The sequence below is a fragment of the Brachyistius frenatus genome, unplaced genomic scaffold (assembly GCF_029030835.1).
Source record: "Brachyistius frenatus isolate BFR_SWC_R1_liver_20210118 unplaced genomic scaffold, ASM2903083v1 Contig_75, whole genome shotgun sequence".
NCBI classification, from domain to species: Eukaryota; Metazoa; Chordata; class Actinopteri; family Embiotocidae; genus Brachyistius; species Brachyistius frenatus.
Window position 1 is genome coordinate 1,042,979 of NW_027210674.1, and position 18,106 is coordinate 1,061,084.

General features: G+C 42.9%; 1 protein-coding gene across 1 annotated transcript in view; it reads right to left on the reverse strand.

Annotated features, from left to right (window-relative positions):
- Window positions 1-2,039: 2,039 nt before the first annotated feature.
- ntsr1 (neurotensin receptor 1 (high affinity)) overlaps window positions 2,040-18,106 on the reverse strand; it is a 51,407-nt gene continuing 35,340 nt past the window's right edge. Inside the window, exon 4 of the mRNA XM_069708413.1 lies at window positions 2,040-5,708. Within this exon, the coding sequence (XP_069564514.1) occupies window positions 5,453-5,708 (256 nt within the window). The 3' untranslated portion in view covers window positions 2,040-5,452. The remainder of the gene's footprint in view (window positions 5,709-18,106) is intronic.

Below are 18,106 nucleotides of genomic sequence, written 5' to 3' on the forward strand. Positions count from 1 at the left end.
TCATCAGTTCCTTCAATCATTTACTATTCAAATGAGCTTTATGACACTTCAGCTGCTTTAATCTTTGGCACTTAAAAAAGATATGTATCAAATTAAAATCTGTGAGCCCAGCAGTTGACCAACAGAGAGGAAGAGAGATGGTAAAAAGAAAGATAACGGCAACAACAGTGAGAAGCCAAATGGTTTGACTGGCATACTTTTTTCCTTGGGTGTAATGGAAACCTCTTTCTTCCTGCTTTCTCAGAATGTTGTGTTAACATTGTGTGTGTGGATGTCAGCCCAACTGTGATAAAACATTACAAATGCTGCCACTTGAATTCCCCAGCTGCTCTTTAAAGAAAGCACTTTCCCTCTCAGAAGCGATACCGGCTAGTTGTGTTCCACCGTGTTCCTAAATTTGTCTGAATGGAACAGAGTGGACATGCAGGGACCAGGATGAGAATTTCAAATTCATCGCTGTCCACATCCAGTTCATAGTGGGAAAAGAGATGGAAGAAACCAATCTCCCTATTTATCAAAATCGTTGGAGAAGGTTTTTGCAAGGAGGGCGAATGAAATACAGAAGTGAGACCCTGCAAACTGTATCCAACAGTGTGAAATGTGTTATTTCCAAGCTGATCCCTGAATGAAGAAAAGCTCCAGCACCAGTCTTAAACCGGTTTAAATCACACTCATGGTGTATTCAGACTTGGTCCGATTAAAACAAACTCTGGTGGGATTGCTCTGTTTGTGTGGTTCATTTCACCAAGTGTGAATGGTAACGTCTGAACCTTTGTTCACCGCTGCGTCAGCAAATACAGGTTAAAACTCTACAATGCAAAGAAGATACCAAAGATAAACATGATCCAGAAATGTTTCTTTTAAGGAAATCATGGACACGGCATCGTTCAGTCTAACGAGGAGATGGACCATCCAGCTTGTTATCAGCACACAGTTCAAAATCCAGCATCTGTGATGGTACGGGGATGCATTAGTGCACATGGCATGGGTAGCTTGAACATCTGGAAGGAAGCATTAATGCTGAATGATATATTCAGGTTTTGGAGCAACATATGCTGCCATCCAGACAACGTCTCTTTCAGGGAAGGTCTTGTTTATTTCAGCAGAACAACGTCCAACCACATTCTGCACGTATTCCAACAGCATGGTTCTCTAGTAGAAGAGTCCGCTGATAAACTGGCCTCCTGCAGTCCAGACCTGTCAATCATTGAAAACATCTGGAGCATCAGGACATGAAAAATACAATGAAGGAGACAGCAAACTGTTGAGCAGCTGAAATCCTTTAACAGGCAAGAATGGGACAACATTTCACTTTTTAAACTCCAGCAGCTGGTCTTCTCAGTTCCCAAATGTTTACAGTGTTGTAAAAAGAAATGGTGATGCAGCACAGTGGTGAACATGCCCCTGTCCCAACTTTTTTGAGGCCTTTTGATGGCATCAATTGGCTTCAAATAATATAAAATATCTCAGTTTCATCATTTGATATGTTGTCTTTGGTCTATTTTCAATTGAATATGGATTTACATGATTTAAAAACCATTGCATTCGGTTTTTATTTACATTTTACACAGCGTCTGAACGTTTTTGGAAACAGGGTTGTATTTGGTTTCAAGGCCTGCTGCTCTTAATTCCTGAATACTGCAGAAGCTGTCCAGAGAAATTGTCTTATATTTCTTACCCTCTCTATAAACTGAAATGAACAAGAAGCACAGATTGTAGGCTTTGCTGTGGGGCTTGACTACCTGGTGCACAGAGGAGCCTATTCTAATGTCCAATGGGATTCATCAGCTGACAGCTTGGTGAGACACAGGGCTTGCATGTGCTTTGTGAGGGACATTTCTTTTTTTTTTAAGCCGACAGCGGTTAAGTATCAGGAGTGTACTTTAGAAAAGGTCAAACGCTGTTCTGCTAAATGGCATTAAGTGGGCAATTCTCTCGGTTTGTATATCCTTGCACTGTGTGTGGCCAGAGATAGAGACAGAGACAGAGACAGACACAGAGAGACATACTGTAAAGAGCAAAGTCTGGACATCACTGTATTATATGGATATATCTTCATTCTTTATTAATTCTTTTTTTCTTTATGATGAAATGAAATAACATTCTGTTAGAGAAATGTAATACAGCAGCAAATCTGAATCACCAAGTAAAATAACCAAAATATTCCTTTGATTTAAATACTGTGAAGGACACATTCGAGTTAGAAAACATCCAAGTACAGTTAAAAGTCGAGAAAACTGCATGAGCAGTTTGAGTTGTTTGCTCATATAAAGGTACAGTATTTTTTCATTCAGTGCGGCTGTCTGGTGTGGGAATCTGATGTTTGGCTTGGTGAAGTTCTCATTGAGCACATATAATAAAGCAATATACAGTATAAACACAGATACTGCACAGGAACACAGAGCCAGATCAACCAATACAAAGTACAGCAAGTAACTGTCACCGTTGATAACGAAGTACATTATATTAAAACAGGTAGTTATGGTGTAATGAAAACTAATACACTGAGGCTGAACTTTTTTTTTTTTCTTTGGGCAGCGGTATGCATTGTGAGAGTGGGAGCAGTGTCAAATACTTATTACAATGGAACAGTAGTGCTGGGGCACGTTGTAGATTTAGTGGCTAAAGGTAGGTGTAACATGTGTTAGAGTAGCTACACATAAGCTGCTAATCTTTTTCCACATTTTAAAATGTTTAATTTTAGCCATGCTAGCAAGGATGCTCCATGGCTGTCAATCTGAGGTGGTCCACCATTTTGGTCCAAACAACAATTGGATGGATTCCCATAAAATTTGATACACACATTCATGGCGCCCAGCAGGTGAATCCCATATCTAATCTAGACGATCATATGGATTTCCTCAACATTTGGCACATGGTCCCCAGATGATGAATCTTACCGACTTTGGTGACCCCCTAACTTTTCTTTGTGTCATTTTGAGGTTCACATTTCTTTCTCTTTCTCATTTCTTTTGTGAAATATCACGAACACATATAGCATTTGTTACGTGGTCCCCAGAGGATGAATTCTGCTGAATTTGGTGACGCTCTGACTTACACTCAAAGTTATCACTCAAGCTGTGAAATATCAGGTCATTTATTTGATAGGCTGGCAGTCACTCTGGTGATGCCTTAAAGTTTCATATGGCTCCATCGTAGAGTCTAGATTTCAATTTGTCCTGTTCAAGCTCTTGCATATCTAAAAACTTTCTCATCAACCCTTGAGTTTAGTGCTTTTTAGCCGATGTAAGCTATTGAAACCTTTGGTGTCACTTGGTAAACATGAAAACAGGCTCCAAGATAAGACTTCAAAACTAGTACTTTGAAAGAATAAGTAGTGCAAAAGTTATGATTCAACTGTCATGACTCCGATACTGTGTCATTACAATAGCCTCTGTAGTATAATGAAATCCATCGATTTCCACTGGTAGCAGATTGAAATCAGTCACAAAGGCCTCGTGTCTAAAAGTTTTTCACAGCACCTGAAAATAACGTGTTGTGAACAAAATGGTTCAGTGCTGCTGATTCATTGATTGAATAAGTTAAAGCAAAGAAACAGAATCGGAAACTGGTAAGTGCACACATGGGGAAGTATTTCCCTCACACTCTACAAAATGTGCATAACTGACTCAGAGTACTGACATCACATGGAACAAGCCATTCATATTCAGGGAAAAGCTAACTAAACTATCTAACGAAATAATGTGCTATTATGACATTGCAGTACTAAGTAGAGACATTTACTATAAAAGCACATGGTTGTTAAACCAAACCTATCTCCAGTTGATGTCGATATCGGACGTTTCTGCAACACCAGTGATTAAATTAAAGTTTTTTTCAGGTTCTATTACTTATGATGACAGAATCCTGTCATGAATGGCTGTTATGAATGCTGAAATGTTTTACAAGAAATAGGCGTCCTCTCTGCACTAGTTACAAAATCCTGTGGAAATCAGGGTCCCTGCAGCGTCACAAGGATGTTCCAGAATCAGCCTCTGTTCTACAAAAGTTTTTGCCAAAAAGAGATTCTTCCTGTACAGCTGCCAATCTACCATGTGTTGAAGAGAAATACCTACTTTTTGCCCAGTTTTTTTCTAACATTGAAGACAGATTTAGCCACAGATGCTCACCCAAAATGTCACAAAGGATAGTTAAATCATGCCGCAGTAAAAGCATTGCCAGAGGCCATTTTTTCAGGAAAAATAACTTTTCTTAGTTTTACAACCCCGTTTCCCAAAAAGTTAGGAAGCTGTGAAAATGTAAATAAAAACAGAATGCAATGATTTACAAATCCTGCAAATCCATATTTAATTTAAAATAGACCAAAGACAACATCAAATGTTGAAACAGAGAAATTGTATTGTTTTATGAAAAATATGTGCTTTTTTTCAATTTGATGGCAGCAACACGTCTCAAAAAAGTGTTCCTGAGTCCATGCAGTGATTTTCACTACAGAATTGTCTCTCTTTTTAAACCAGTGCTGCCTGAGGGTCCGATGATCATGGCCATCCAATAAGGGTTTTCAGCCTTTTCCTTATGTACTGAGATTTCTGAATCTTTTATTGATATTTTGAACCATAGATGATGAAATCCACAAATTCTTTAAAATTTTACGTTGAGGAACATTATTCTTAGATTGTTGCACTATTTTCCAACACAGTCTTTTACAGAGTGGTGAACCTCTCCCCATCTTCACTGCTGAGAGACTCTGACTCACTGAAATCATCTTTTTACAAGCAATCATGTTACGGATCTGTTGCCAAGGCAACCGAATTAGTTGATGTTTAATCAGGTGTTTTTTAAAGGCGTTTCTTTTGTGTCCCCTGTCCCAACTTTTTTGAGACGTGCTGCTGCCAACAAATTCAAAATAAGCTGATATTTTTCATCAAACAATACGATTTATCAATTTCAACATTTTATGTGTTGTGTTTGGTCTATTTTCAATTAAATATGGGTTTATGTGATTTGCAAATCATTGCATTCTGTTTTTATTTACATTTTACACAGTATCCCAACTTTCTTAGAAACGGGGTTGTATAAGTTGATGCTTAACAACACTAAAACAGTAGAGCCATTTACACTGTATAGCACCGAGCGAGTGTGAATAATTGGTCCAATAGAAACATGTACATAGAAACACATTATATAAAATATTTACATTAGTATCCCTATGTTTTACAGATTTATTGCATTTATGTCCATCTTTTTTCATTCTATTTTCTTTTTGCTGGATCTTTGCTGATCTTTACACAACACACAATAACACAAGAAAATGTGCGTCTGAAATTAAATCACTGGTCTTTCAGTGGATCACATGAAAATGACGGTCATCGCCATACTGGAACGGTGTCCAACCCAACGGCAGAATTTCCATGATAAGGTTGGACCAGTGACCACAAAGCGGCGGCAGATGGGTTTACAGTGAAAGAAAGTGTCCTCCGTTGCAGCCCAATCAGTATGCCGTCTCTTTGATGATGTTGGTGGAGAGGGTGTGGTTGCTGGAGATGCTGATGGAGTGGCGGGTCAGGGGGTGCGGTTGCCTCCTGGGTTTGTGGCGGCAGAGAACGCAGAAGTAGCGCAGCGTGGAGAAGAAGATCTGGCGGTAGGTAGCCGACACCAGGTTGTAGAGGATTGGATTGATGGCCGAGCTGACGTAGAAGAGGACGTTGGTCAGCATGTAGAAATAGTGGTAGAAGTCGTACAAGTCACTGCGAGAAAAACAGAAGAGAGGGGAGATATAGTTATGTGTAGTATAACATACAGCTTAAGTATAAATAAGTAACTGTATAGTATAAATGATGGTGGGTTGCAAGCAAATTAATGCTAATGTTATAGCTGGACAATTAAGAGCACAACCGAAATGAAGTTCAATAGCAACATGTTCACCTCAAGCGGCAACCATAGTGACATCAAGCATTGGTTTGTAAATTGTAAATTGAAACCTGAACTTTGGCATTTCGGCCAACACCGTCTTATTTTTTGGAGCCAGAAGTGACCATATTTGGATGAGCTGGGGAGGAGCGAGCGGTGGATCTGAATCAATCTGAATCTCAATTTTTTCACGATTAAATTTTTTTATTCTCAGTCCATATATTTTTACTTACAAACTTGATTTTTGATTGCAGTGAGACGTTTATTCTTAAAACTGTTTTTTTAATGCATATAAAAGAGAATGTCGGAACCCTGAAGCCTACGGCTAGTCCTGTCCTGTCCTTAAAGAATGTTAATGAAAGTTCAAATCATATCTGTCTTTATTTCACTGGACAGATACTTAAAGAATATCTGTTTTGAGAATTAACAGACTAATGCGATTTTTTTTCATACAGACAGACTTATGCTAAGTGCCTACTAAAGGATGTTGAACACATATGTCACTAACCCAATAATGCTCATTTTAGGCCTTGCTGTTCCACTACCCTAACCCTATCGAGGGAGTGTCTTCAAGTTTGTACTGGAGACTTTAGGTCAGTTTTTGGCTTTAATGCTGTTAAAGCCTCAGCAACAGGAAAGAAAAAAAGATTTTTCCAATGCTGGAATTACACAGACACATCTTGAAGATTGGCTTTTGAAGTCCATGTACCATAAGGAGTTGAAATATCATACTATATAAATATTATTGTATGCTCTGCAATACACAGGTGTTGTATGTTTGTAACTGACTGATGTGATTCTGTCTCCGATTGCATTTGGGAAGTCGGAGGAAGTGGGAGATTAAGCTGCACAGCAGGAAAGGAGAGGGACTTTAAGGATATAAAGATGACATAAAATGGAACGGGAGTGGTACAGAGACACTAAAGAAGGAAAGAAGCGGAGTAGGATAGTGTTGGAGACTGGAAGAACAGTATGCAACATAAGTAAGATACAAGAAACTGTAATTGCAATCCTCAAGTGTGAAAACACACTTTAAAGGATGATTCGGGTTTATTTTAACTTGGGTATATTTCTCAATGATGTGTTGACTGTGGCTCTATGGGTCATGCTAAGTTGGCATTCTCCACCTCCGATGAGGGGTTTGGGGAAACATTGAGTTATACAAAACTGGGTTTATCAGGGCAAGAAGTATAAGCTCCCTGCAGCTTCCCAAAAAAATGTATTTTACAAAAATCGTACAAAATGTTTGTTTTCAAGTCTGAGCAAACGCTAACGCAGAAATAAGCCACCTGTGATAGTCATTCGGCAATCTACATTGAGGATCTCCATCCTGGACAATTTGCCAGCTGACCTAAAACATTGGTAGAACCGACTGGGTGGCTAAAGGTGGCCGAGGGCCCAGGATCTTATGACCACCCATTTTTTTGTGGTTGTGGTGAATCTTATGACAATCTGCGCTAAGAAGAAGCCATTATATCAGTGCTCTGTTTTTATTGGGTGAAATAGGTATCGCATAACAAAAGTTAGCAAGACGAGGGGCCTCCTAATTGAAAGATACCTTGAACTAAATATATTTAGACAATTTTGTAATGCAGGAAAAGAGAACAAAGGCATGATTTTAGGAAGTCTTGTGACGCTGAGTTAAGGCGAAGGGAAAATTGTGTTTTCCTTGATGAACCAACAACGAACACACCAGGCAATGACAGCATGTTAGTGACGTAATTGTCAAAAAGTTAAAACTCCAATGTCTGTTTTTTTAAAGATTTTTGAGAGAGGGTATATAGTGTTAGTGATATTACATCCACATATAATATCTATGTCAAGATTACTCGGAAATAGCCAAGTGTTTGAAACATTATTTTGTGACTTTACTACGCAACTGCAAAATATGTATTGTTATTTCTTAGGGTCACACCGTAGACATTTAGGGAAAGAGCAACAATAGGATGAATGAAAAGGTCTCAAAGTATTGAGACTTTTTTCCTTGTGAAGAAAAAACCCCCACTAAAGAAGCAGGAATCAGTGAAGCAGAAAAGCATGTCAAGGATGGGAAGGATGAGCAGCAGTCATCACTGTCCACCGAGCTATGTGTATCAGTGCATGCACAGACCAGAGGGAGGTTGAAACTGAGAACGTTTACTGAGATGAAAGTTTTTCCTCGAACGCTGCTGGGTGACAGGAAGGCCTTTAACAAGACAAAGATGGTAATGGCTGGCGTTGACACTTTTCCCTGCCTCAGGCTAAAACTTCACGTAGGCTTGACAGCAACACTTTTGTTTTTGCTACCACTTTTAATAACTTGAGGTAAAACATATTTATGTCCACAAAATGTTTATTTCTCTTAACCTTTTGCTCACTTCTGGTATTTATGACATAGGAAGTTGACATTTTCAGGAAGCCCAGAGTTGTGACATGTTTGATGACTTTTACAGAAATGGCGAAGGCTATAGAAGATACATTTTTGTTCGATGTTAAGCTAATATATTGTAATCTTAGTCATGTATAGTTTTTCATTATATCTTAAACAATTTGTCTGAGGAAGATGATGAGGTTCCAACAGCTTGTCATTATGTCTTTGCATTTCCTGTTTTACGTTACATGCCTGCCAGCTTACTAAAATTGTTAGGCCTGTGGCTTTTAGACGCCGTCCATGTTGCCGTTTCTTAGCAACGGTCTTCTCATAACTTCACCACTTGAACGACAAGTATACTGTGAGCACAACTTCCCATAATGTAACCACAAGCTCACGAATTCCATTTGAATGCAGCAGCGTATAGCCGGTTGTTATTACCTGTCCAGCGCACCCCTCATATATAATCATGCTGTTTAATCAGCATCTTGATGGATTATTTTGGAAAAGGTGATTCGCAGATTTTAATAAAAAATGGGAGCGAAAACAAAAAGTATTGCGTTTATATATTTTAGTTTAGAGTACATAGATGGGGGGTGTAAGTGTCATGAAAAATCTGAAGGTCATGTCAATTCCATGAAAATTCTGGCAAATATGTCTGTTGTAGATGCTTTGGAAAAAGCACACAAAAACCCACCAACATTAGAGGTGACACCTTGAGAGAGATGCATCACAAAACAAAGGGAACTTCTTGGTAATAATGGGGTTGATTTCAAAACACAATCCTTTGATCGCAAAAAATGTATGACAGGAAATGCAAAACATACCGGTAAGACCATTCAGAATGAAATTTTGGAATGCCTGGCAGATATGATTCGGGAAGACATTATGGAAGTAAAGGGAAGCGAGTTTTTCTTTGTCACCGCAGATTAAACAAAAGATGAAAAAAAGAGCAACCGTCTAAGGTCAGGTACTATTACAGTGCTTTTTTGATTTCTAGACAGCCAGTTAATCAGATGCAGCCAGACTCACCCAGAAAATGGTAAAGTCTGGCCTTGAATATAAATCTAATCTTACCGGTCCAAGTTAAGATCGTGATTGATAAGTGAAGTGGATTTACAGCCAGAATGACAGCAAAGCCTGAACGTATGTGCACTGCAGTGCACATGGTCTCAACCGTTTTACTGTTGATGCAGTGAAAGAAGTCCATAAAGCTGATTGCTTTTTTGAAATTCCTTCTGAAAATGTGTGTTCATGTCAGACTCTTGCGTTCACCAGAGATCGATGTCAGTTCAAGAAGACATGAATCAAACATGGGATACCAGGTGGGCAAACTGTGTTTGTACACAAACAGACCTCACATGAATGGAAATTCTAGCAGTATTTATGAAGATTCTTGATGGTACCCATTGACTGTGAATAAAAGTGTTTGTAGCTTTCTGCTCTGAAAAATGGTTCCGACACAGAAGTGTCTTTAGCTGCAATACCACCGAGTGCCACTAGAGGTCAGCTCCAAAAAGCCTCCGGCTCCATAGACTCCCATTCAACTTCTCTCATCAAATCCAAAGTGAATAACATGTGTCCATCAGTTATCTCGGTGTTGTTAGCTAAAGTCACTCCTTCTTATTAGTTTTCTGGAGGTCCATCTGAAAATAATCCCTCATTCATTAGAAAAGAAGATTCAAGAAGACCTGTTTTTGGGGGCGTGTCTGTTTGATTGACAGGCCTGTGGTGCAGTCAGGTTACAGCTATCAGTGGGCGGGACCTAGTATCATCAAGTTTCCAATCAGATCAGTCAGATCCACCGCTGGCTCCTCTCCCAGCTCATCCAAATATGGTCACTTCCTTTCATTAGAAGGTTACAAAGAGGGAGCTTCAAAAGTGCTTAGTGGATATGTTGTAAAGTTCAATGTAGGAAAACAAAAGTGCAAGGAAAGGGACAAGGAACTAGAAACACATCATCCTGACAGAGATCTTCTTTGTCAGCCTGCTTGTGGTTCCCAGAGTTTCAAAAAGTAGATTGAGAGGCGGAGCTTCAGTTTTCAGGCTCCTCTCTTGTGGAACCAGCTCCCAGTTTGTGTTCGAGGGGCAGAAACCCTCTCTAGCTTTAAGATTAAACTCAAAACTTTTATTTTTGATAAAGCATAATCTTTATCAAAAAGTTAGAGCTGCTCAGGTGGCCCTGAACCTACCCTTAGTGATGCTGTTATATGCCCAGGCTGCTGGGGGACCTCGTTATGCACTGAGCTTCTTTCCTCTCACTCATTAACTCTCTATAACTCATATCTCACCATCACATCTCATTAACGTCATGCTTTTTCTCTCCCATAGTTTCTGCTTATTATTTGTTACCTCTCCATTCAGTGACGTGTTGTGAGTTGGTGCTACATAAATAAAATTGACTTGTCTTGACTAGAGATGAAGATGTTTCAGTGAAACAAACTTTGATATTATGGGGGGTATACAAACACTGAACTCCCAAGAGAAACTGTCTCGGCCAGTCTGTATGAATGTGATCTTGAAGAGCTCAAACGTAAGCTCTCAGCTGTCAAGCAAGAAAGGTTGTTCAGAGGAAAAGCAGCGTGGAAATGTCCTGTCCAGTATCCCCAGTTTACCATTTTCATTGAGGATTCAAAGGCAAAGAAGTGTCTCATCACTTTTTCTGCTCGTGTTGTATATTTATAGCGTTTCCCCTCAGCAGTGCTAGTTATGCTTCACTTTTCAGACCCAGAGGCTGCACCTGGATGTCCAGAGGGGTCTGTGTGCATAATTGTAACCTGGTTGTAGTGGCCGTCCAGAGAGGATGTTATAAGAGAGACTCTGTCCTGCTGCCAGTTTGTCACAGTGACAACTTGTGGTATTGCAACAAAACATAATTTTCCCATTCACCACCATTATGAAGGAGAAGTCTGTAAAACTGTTGAACGGACACCGCTGCAAACAAAGCCAGTCATTACTTTAAAAAGGTTTTACTTTCCCACATTCTGGAAAAGGTTTTAGACATGAATGAATGAACTGATGTGACAGCAACTGTAATCCTTTATTTTGTGATGAAGAACATTGTGTTCCTCAGATACGATCATGTCGGGTTTCTTGTTTCTACGGTATCCTCTGCTCCTCTCCATCACCACTCGAGGGCGAAGTCTAAACATATTTTTTATCTCGCTGACACTAAAGCTTCACATTCAAGTTTTTTATGTACAGTACAGTCTGTGGTTTACACTCATTTTGTCAGCACAAACAAACGTGAATTAGTTTTACTTTAAGGGTTGCATCATCGGAGCAGTGGAGAACCTTCTCGGGAACATAGTTCTTTCGTGTATTTCTTTCTATGAACAGGCAAAGCCGGGATGAACAGACACTAAAGAGGAAACTCTGTAACATTCAAACAAGAAAATACGTAAAGACATTGTGGTGATGGGGCGTGATTTGGCTTAGCTGCAGGAGGCACTGATTGGGGGAGTGGTTCAGGGAACGGTGCCTGGAAGGGGCTTAATTGGCCCCAGCTGAATCACATCCCTGATTGTCCCTCCCTAACCCACATAAAAACCCAAGCAGGTCACCAGACGGACTCACTACGGAGGACATGGAGCAGCAGGGTGGCTGCTGGACAGATGCGCACACAGAAATTCTGTATGTATTTATTGTATGTTTGTGGTCAGTGGAATTAAAACATCTTGTAAACCATACTTCAGAGGACTGTTGTCATTCATGCTGAAAGAACCCGCGGTGATGGCAAGATGCCTGTCACACTGGCGCCCATTGTGGGGCTCAGCAGAGAGATGGACAGACAGCAGATGGGCAAGCCGGCGCAGCCGGTCCTCGCCCTAGGACAGATGATGGGGGAGATTGTGGCCATGCAGCGGGACCTTGCTGAGACCAACAGGCAGTTCCTGGGGGTGCTGCTGGCCCAGGCGGAGAGACAGGCTCAGGTACTCGAGGGGCTCGCAGCACAGTTGGCTGCAGCTCCGCCGCCGCCGGCCTCTTCTACAGTGGCGGGGATGGCCCTATATAAAATGACTGCAGCTGATGACGCTCAGTCATTCCTGGACATTTTCGAGGCAGTGGCGGAGGCCGGCGGTTGGCCCACGGCGGAGTGATCAGTCCGGCTCTTGCCTCTCCTGACGGAGGAGGCACAAACGGCGGCCCTGGGGCTTCCACCAGCTGCCAGGAACATCTTTGCTGACGTAAGGAAAGCCATCCTGGACCAGCTAGGCCTTTCACCGGAGGAGCATGGACCGGCCCTTCGCGCATGCCCAGTGGCTGAGGGATGCCGCAGCCAGGTGGTTGCAACCGGGGAGCTCGGTGGGGGAGAAGGTGGTTGTCGAACAGTTCCTGGGGGGTCTGCCAGCCAAAACGGCGACGTGGGTCCGCTGCCACCGTCCCGCATCGCTCAATATGGCCATCATTTTGGCAGAGGACCACCTTGCTGTCCACCCCAGTGGTCCGGAAGATGGCGGGCGGCCGCTAGCTCCAGCTCAGCCGACTCCTGCCCCTCGGAGGAGGGTCCAGCCACTGCTCTTGGCTTGGCCACTACCACCTCCGCCGTCTCACCCTCTCCCTCCTATCTTGTCTCCACAGGTCCCAGCAGCTACGGGTACCCTTCCCAACCTACAGGGGGCCCCTCAGATGTCGGGGCATCGGTGGAGGCATCGTCAGTGGAAATTAGATACTTAGGGAAAAAGCGCACCCCCTACTCTTGGGAACAGATTGGCCCGGGTTTCATAAATTAATGGGGCAGTGTGCGGGGGTGCGTTCATGGCAGACGGAGTCATGTGATATGTGTGCTGTGCTCAGCGGTGACGCGAGGTTGTCCGACACTGCAGACGGGGAGATGGAAGCAGCGGAGCCCCCCGTGGAGACTCCACCAGTTCCCGAATTACACTCCATGGAGGATTTTCTGCTTGAGCAGTCTCGTGATAATACTCGACACTTTGCCTTTGACCAAGTGATAAGAATTGATGATAAGTTGTTGCGCCCTGACGCAGCAGAGTCATACCCGCACTTTTCATTGATTAGGGACAGGCTGTATAGAGTGAGTCATGACACTCAGACAGGACAGGAAAACACCCAGTTGTTGGTGCCGAAAAGCCACTCCGGAAATTATTTTTCATGCGGCTCATTATAACCCGATGGCTGGCCACATGGGATATGAAAAAACACTGCACTGGATAATGACCGGATTTTATTGGCCAGGGATCTGGGGGGATGTGTGCTGTTGGTGTGCATCCTGCCTGGAGTGTCAATTGGTAAACCAGCCGGCCATTCCAAGAGCGCCTTTGTGTCCTCTACCATTAATGGAGGTCCCATTTGAAAGAATTGGCATGGATCTCATCGGGCCATTTCACCGGAGCGCACAGGGATATCGCTTTGTGTTAGTTCTGGTGGATTACGCAACACGGTATCCCGAGACAGTGCCGTTGCGCAGCATTTCTGTAAAGAGTGTTGCCTGGCTCTGTTTCAGGTCATCTCCTGAGTCAGAATCCCAAAAGAGATTCTGACTGACCAAGGCACCTCGTTCATGTCACTAACACTGAGAGAACTTTACGGATTACTGGGCATTAAGTCTATTTGGACCAGTGTTTATCACCCACGGTCTTGTGGAGCATCTGAATAACACTTTAAAGTCCATGAGCTGTAAATTTATCCACAAGGATGAACGCAATTGGGATAAATGGTTTGATCCTCTGTTGTTTGCAGTGCGGGAGGTCCCCCAGGCCTCTACGGGATTTTCTCCCTTTGAGCTGCTGTTTGGCAGGAAACCATGGGGGGTGCTCGACCTGCTTAAAGAAAACTGGGAGGAAGGTCCGAGCTCTGGGAAAAATGAAATTCAACACGTCCTGGACCTGCGAAGCAAAACTCCACACACTGGGTCAGATGTCACGGGAGAATTTGCTCCAGGCCCAGGAACGTCAACAAGGGCTGTACAACAGAGGGGCCAAGCTGAGGCAATTCACACCGGGAGAAAAGGTACTTGTATTACTTCCTTCTTCCAGCTCAAAACTCCTCGCCAAGTGGGAAGGGCCCTTTGTGGTCACAAGGGGAGTAGGGGATGCCGACTACGAGGTGGTGCGATCTGACAGGGGCGGAGCTACACAGCTCTACCACCTCAACCTCTTGAAGGCATGGAGAGAGGCGGAGTCTGTTTCTCAGAGAGAGAGGAGCTGGGGCCAGAGGTTCCAAAATCTACCAATCCTGCCTCGCTCCCTTGTGACGCCCATCTCTCCGGGACCCAGAGAACAGACGTTGCCCAGTTGCAGAAGCAGTTTGCTGATGTGTTCTCCCTCCTGCCAGGAGGCACGAACCTCATAGTACATCATATTGAGACGTCCCCGGGCGTGACGGTGCGGTTGCGACCCTACAGGTTACCTGAACACAAGAGGAAAGTGGTTCAAAGGGAATTGGCTGCTATGCTGGAGATGGGAGAAGTAGAAGAGTCCAACAGTGCCTGGTGTAGCCCCATTGTTCTTGTTATCAAGAAGGATGGATCTATACGGTTCTGTGTGGACTATCGCAGGGTGAATGATGTGTCACGATTTGATGCGTACCCAATGCCCCGGGTCGACGCACTCCTGGATCGACTGGGCACGGCACGTTTCTTTACGACCCTGGATTTAACCAAAGGCTACTGACAGATTCCTCTCTCGCCAGAGTCCAAGGAAAAAAATGGCCTTCTCCACTCCGTTTGGGTTATACCAATTCACCACGCTTCCCTTTGGGTTGTTCGGTGCCCCGGCCACTTTCCAACGCCTCTTGGACCGGGTGCTGCCGCCTACCTGGATGATGTCATCATCCATAGCACCACCTGGGCGGAGCATGTGCAGCGGGTGGGCGTGGTGCTGGAGTCCCTGAGGCAGGCTGGGCTCACCGCCAACCCAGGGAACAGGGAAATGTGCAGTTGGACGGAGGGAGGTACGATATCTGGGGTACCACCGGGGCGGTGGGCAGGTGTGCCCTCAGGTGGACAAAATGGCTGCTATCGCAGCCCTAAGACTAAAAAAGAGATGAGGCAGTTTTTGGGGCTGGCCGGTTATTACAGGCGGTTCATCCCGGGCTTTGTGGAGCTGACCAGCCCCTTGACCGACCGGACCCGGAAAGGTGCCTCAGATCCGGTCCAGTGGACGGAGCAGTGCCAGTAGGCGGTTGAGAGGGTGAAACAGGCTCTCTGTAAGGAACCACTCCTCCACACACCTAACTTCTCTCTTCCCTTTACCCTGCAGACCAGGGGTGTCAAACACACGGCCTGCGGGCCGGATCCGGCCCGCCAGGGGGTCCAGCTCGGCCCGCCGGATGACTTTGCTAAGTGTGAAAATTACAGAAAGACATAAATTGCATTTCTATGAGAATATGGAGGTTTATGAGTACAAACGTTTTTTTTTTTTTTTTTTTTTAATCGATCCAGTAATTGCTTCAAAAACAGCGTAAATGCGACGTCTGCTCCGGAGGCAGCAGCGCTCGCTGCTCGCTTTGTGACGTGTTTGACGTGAAACGCGTCACAAAGCGAGGGAATCTGCAGAGGAGAGCCGGGGCAGATAAACAGTGGGCTGATGTCTGAGTTTTTGGTCTTTATGTTTCTAGTTTATTGTAGAAAGATCTTAAAATAGGGTTTATCATCCAAAAACCTTCACCAATGATTTAAACAAAGAGAAATATTGTTGTTATGTATCCGTTATTATGCTATGATTTTACTGGTCTGGCCCACTTGAGATCAAAGTGGGCAGCATGTGGCCCCTTAACTAAAGTGAGTTTGACACCCCTGCTGCAGACTGATGCAGCGAACAGAGGGCTGGGGGCCTGTCACAGACATCTTCACACACACAAATGAGAATTAAGGGAAAAAGAAAAGGTTAGCAGTCCTAACATATGAATGTGTCCCGCTACTCCAGAGCGTCATCTCAGTTACCAGAATCTTGTGTATCGATCTGCTCTGCTCCTGCAATGGATGAGGGTCAGTGAAGCGTGCAGCAGGTCAACGGCGTATTTGTCTATCTGCACACAGGGACCCCATTAAAGATGAATGAAAGGCAGTGTATTGAACACGACCTTTCCATTATATATACTCAGGTAATTCTGCGGCCGCTGTTTATACAAGTCTTGGTGAGTCTTTGCTCTGCCAGCATTTTGACTTTGATAGAAAACCCTCCTCAAGCTGCAGACATATTTCACTGTAATGACACATGATGAAAGGCACAGGTGCGTTTTCCAATGTCACAATGCTTCCTGTACCTCAATCTGTTTAATGATACCTTAACCCAAAGACAGCCACAGATACTTATCTTTGCACTTCCTGTAAAGTAAGACAGCAGTCATGTTACCATCTTTCATGTAAGCTGTGATGTTCGCTCGGTAGAGACTTGTTTCCTGACTATTGTCTTGAAGGCAGTGCTTTCTCCGAGAAAACAAAAGGATTGTGTTTGATTCAACTCAGAGGTTTGAAATTTCAGACCTCCAGGACCAGTCAGAAGTTCGGACTCATTAAAAGGGATCTCTATATTTTGTTGCTCTTGAAGACATCAAAACTATGACATACTGATGTCCACATGAATAACCTGCAGTGACATCATGTATTGAAGTAATGGCTGACTGAAGTTTCTCTTGTTGACCAAGGAAAACATGGAGGAAAAGACACAGACAATCTGCTTGAAATTCTTTTCATGGTTTTGAGATCTATTTATTAATTTTTATAAAATATATATTTTAATAATATTTTACAAAAATACGACTAAACAATGAGAACAGACTGAAATGGGCAGGACAATACTAATAAGGCAAAACGAAACAATGGGGATGAACGTGTTCCATTTTTTTCAATCTAATGTTGGCTAATGTTTTACCGGTAAAGAATTACCGTACTTATATCGCTGTAGTTCCTTATGGGCTGGGAGAGTACCAACCCTGAAGAAGGAGCTTAAAAAAAAGTCCCATAAAAAAAGGGCATACTTCCTCCAACAGTTCTTAAAACTTCACAAAAGTCCTGAAAGTTCGTATTCACTCCTGAAATGTTTAAGGCTTTAATCCAGTGTGATGTCAATGACCAGAATCCCCGTGGATGTCATCAAACTTTCTGCTGTCACTTGTTTAGTTTCCTGCTGTGACCAGTTAAAATGGTCAAATGTTCATCAGCAGTCAGCTGAGGGAAGGTGGACCTTCAGAGACACACCGGGTCAGATCACATCGATCTCAGAGTCCCCCAGGAATCACATCCTGAGATTTGCATGGTTCTCTTTCTCGTGTCAGACTGTCAGACTCAACTCTGGTATGGTGTCGGTTACCATGGTAACTTTAGGGACATTTTAGCACTGATTATACAGCAGATGGATGACCAAAACCAGTAAGACTTACATGGGATTAATACATTTTATGTTCACATTATGTCCTGGAATTTGTGCACCATTATCTAATATTTTGAAACTTTCTGGCCATTAAAAGATGAGCAACAAAAGGTTGATTGAAGCATAAAAAAATTCAACGAAATGCCTTATTTCGTTATCATAATCTAAATTCTGTTTAGCTACGACTTATTGCTCAAATACATAATTCACACATGTACATATAAACTTGATAAACCGTGATTATAATACAAATAATAATACACTTTATTTGTATGGCACCAAATAAAATGCACAAGAACAGATAAAATGTGAATATGAGCCACACCAGTAGTTTAGAAAGGCTTGGCGCTTTATCATGTTCCTCAAATAAATTAAGGAAATTGCAATTAGAAGATGCAGCCTAGTGTTCAGATTAGAGGCTCTCTTGGAGGTAGAGGCTGACAGGAAGTCACACTCGGCCCCCTCCACTCCTTCACTCTCTCTGCCTCCATATGTGTCTAACAAGATTGATAGCTGAGGAAATCTCAACAGGTGAGAAAGAGAGATAAAAGAA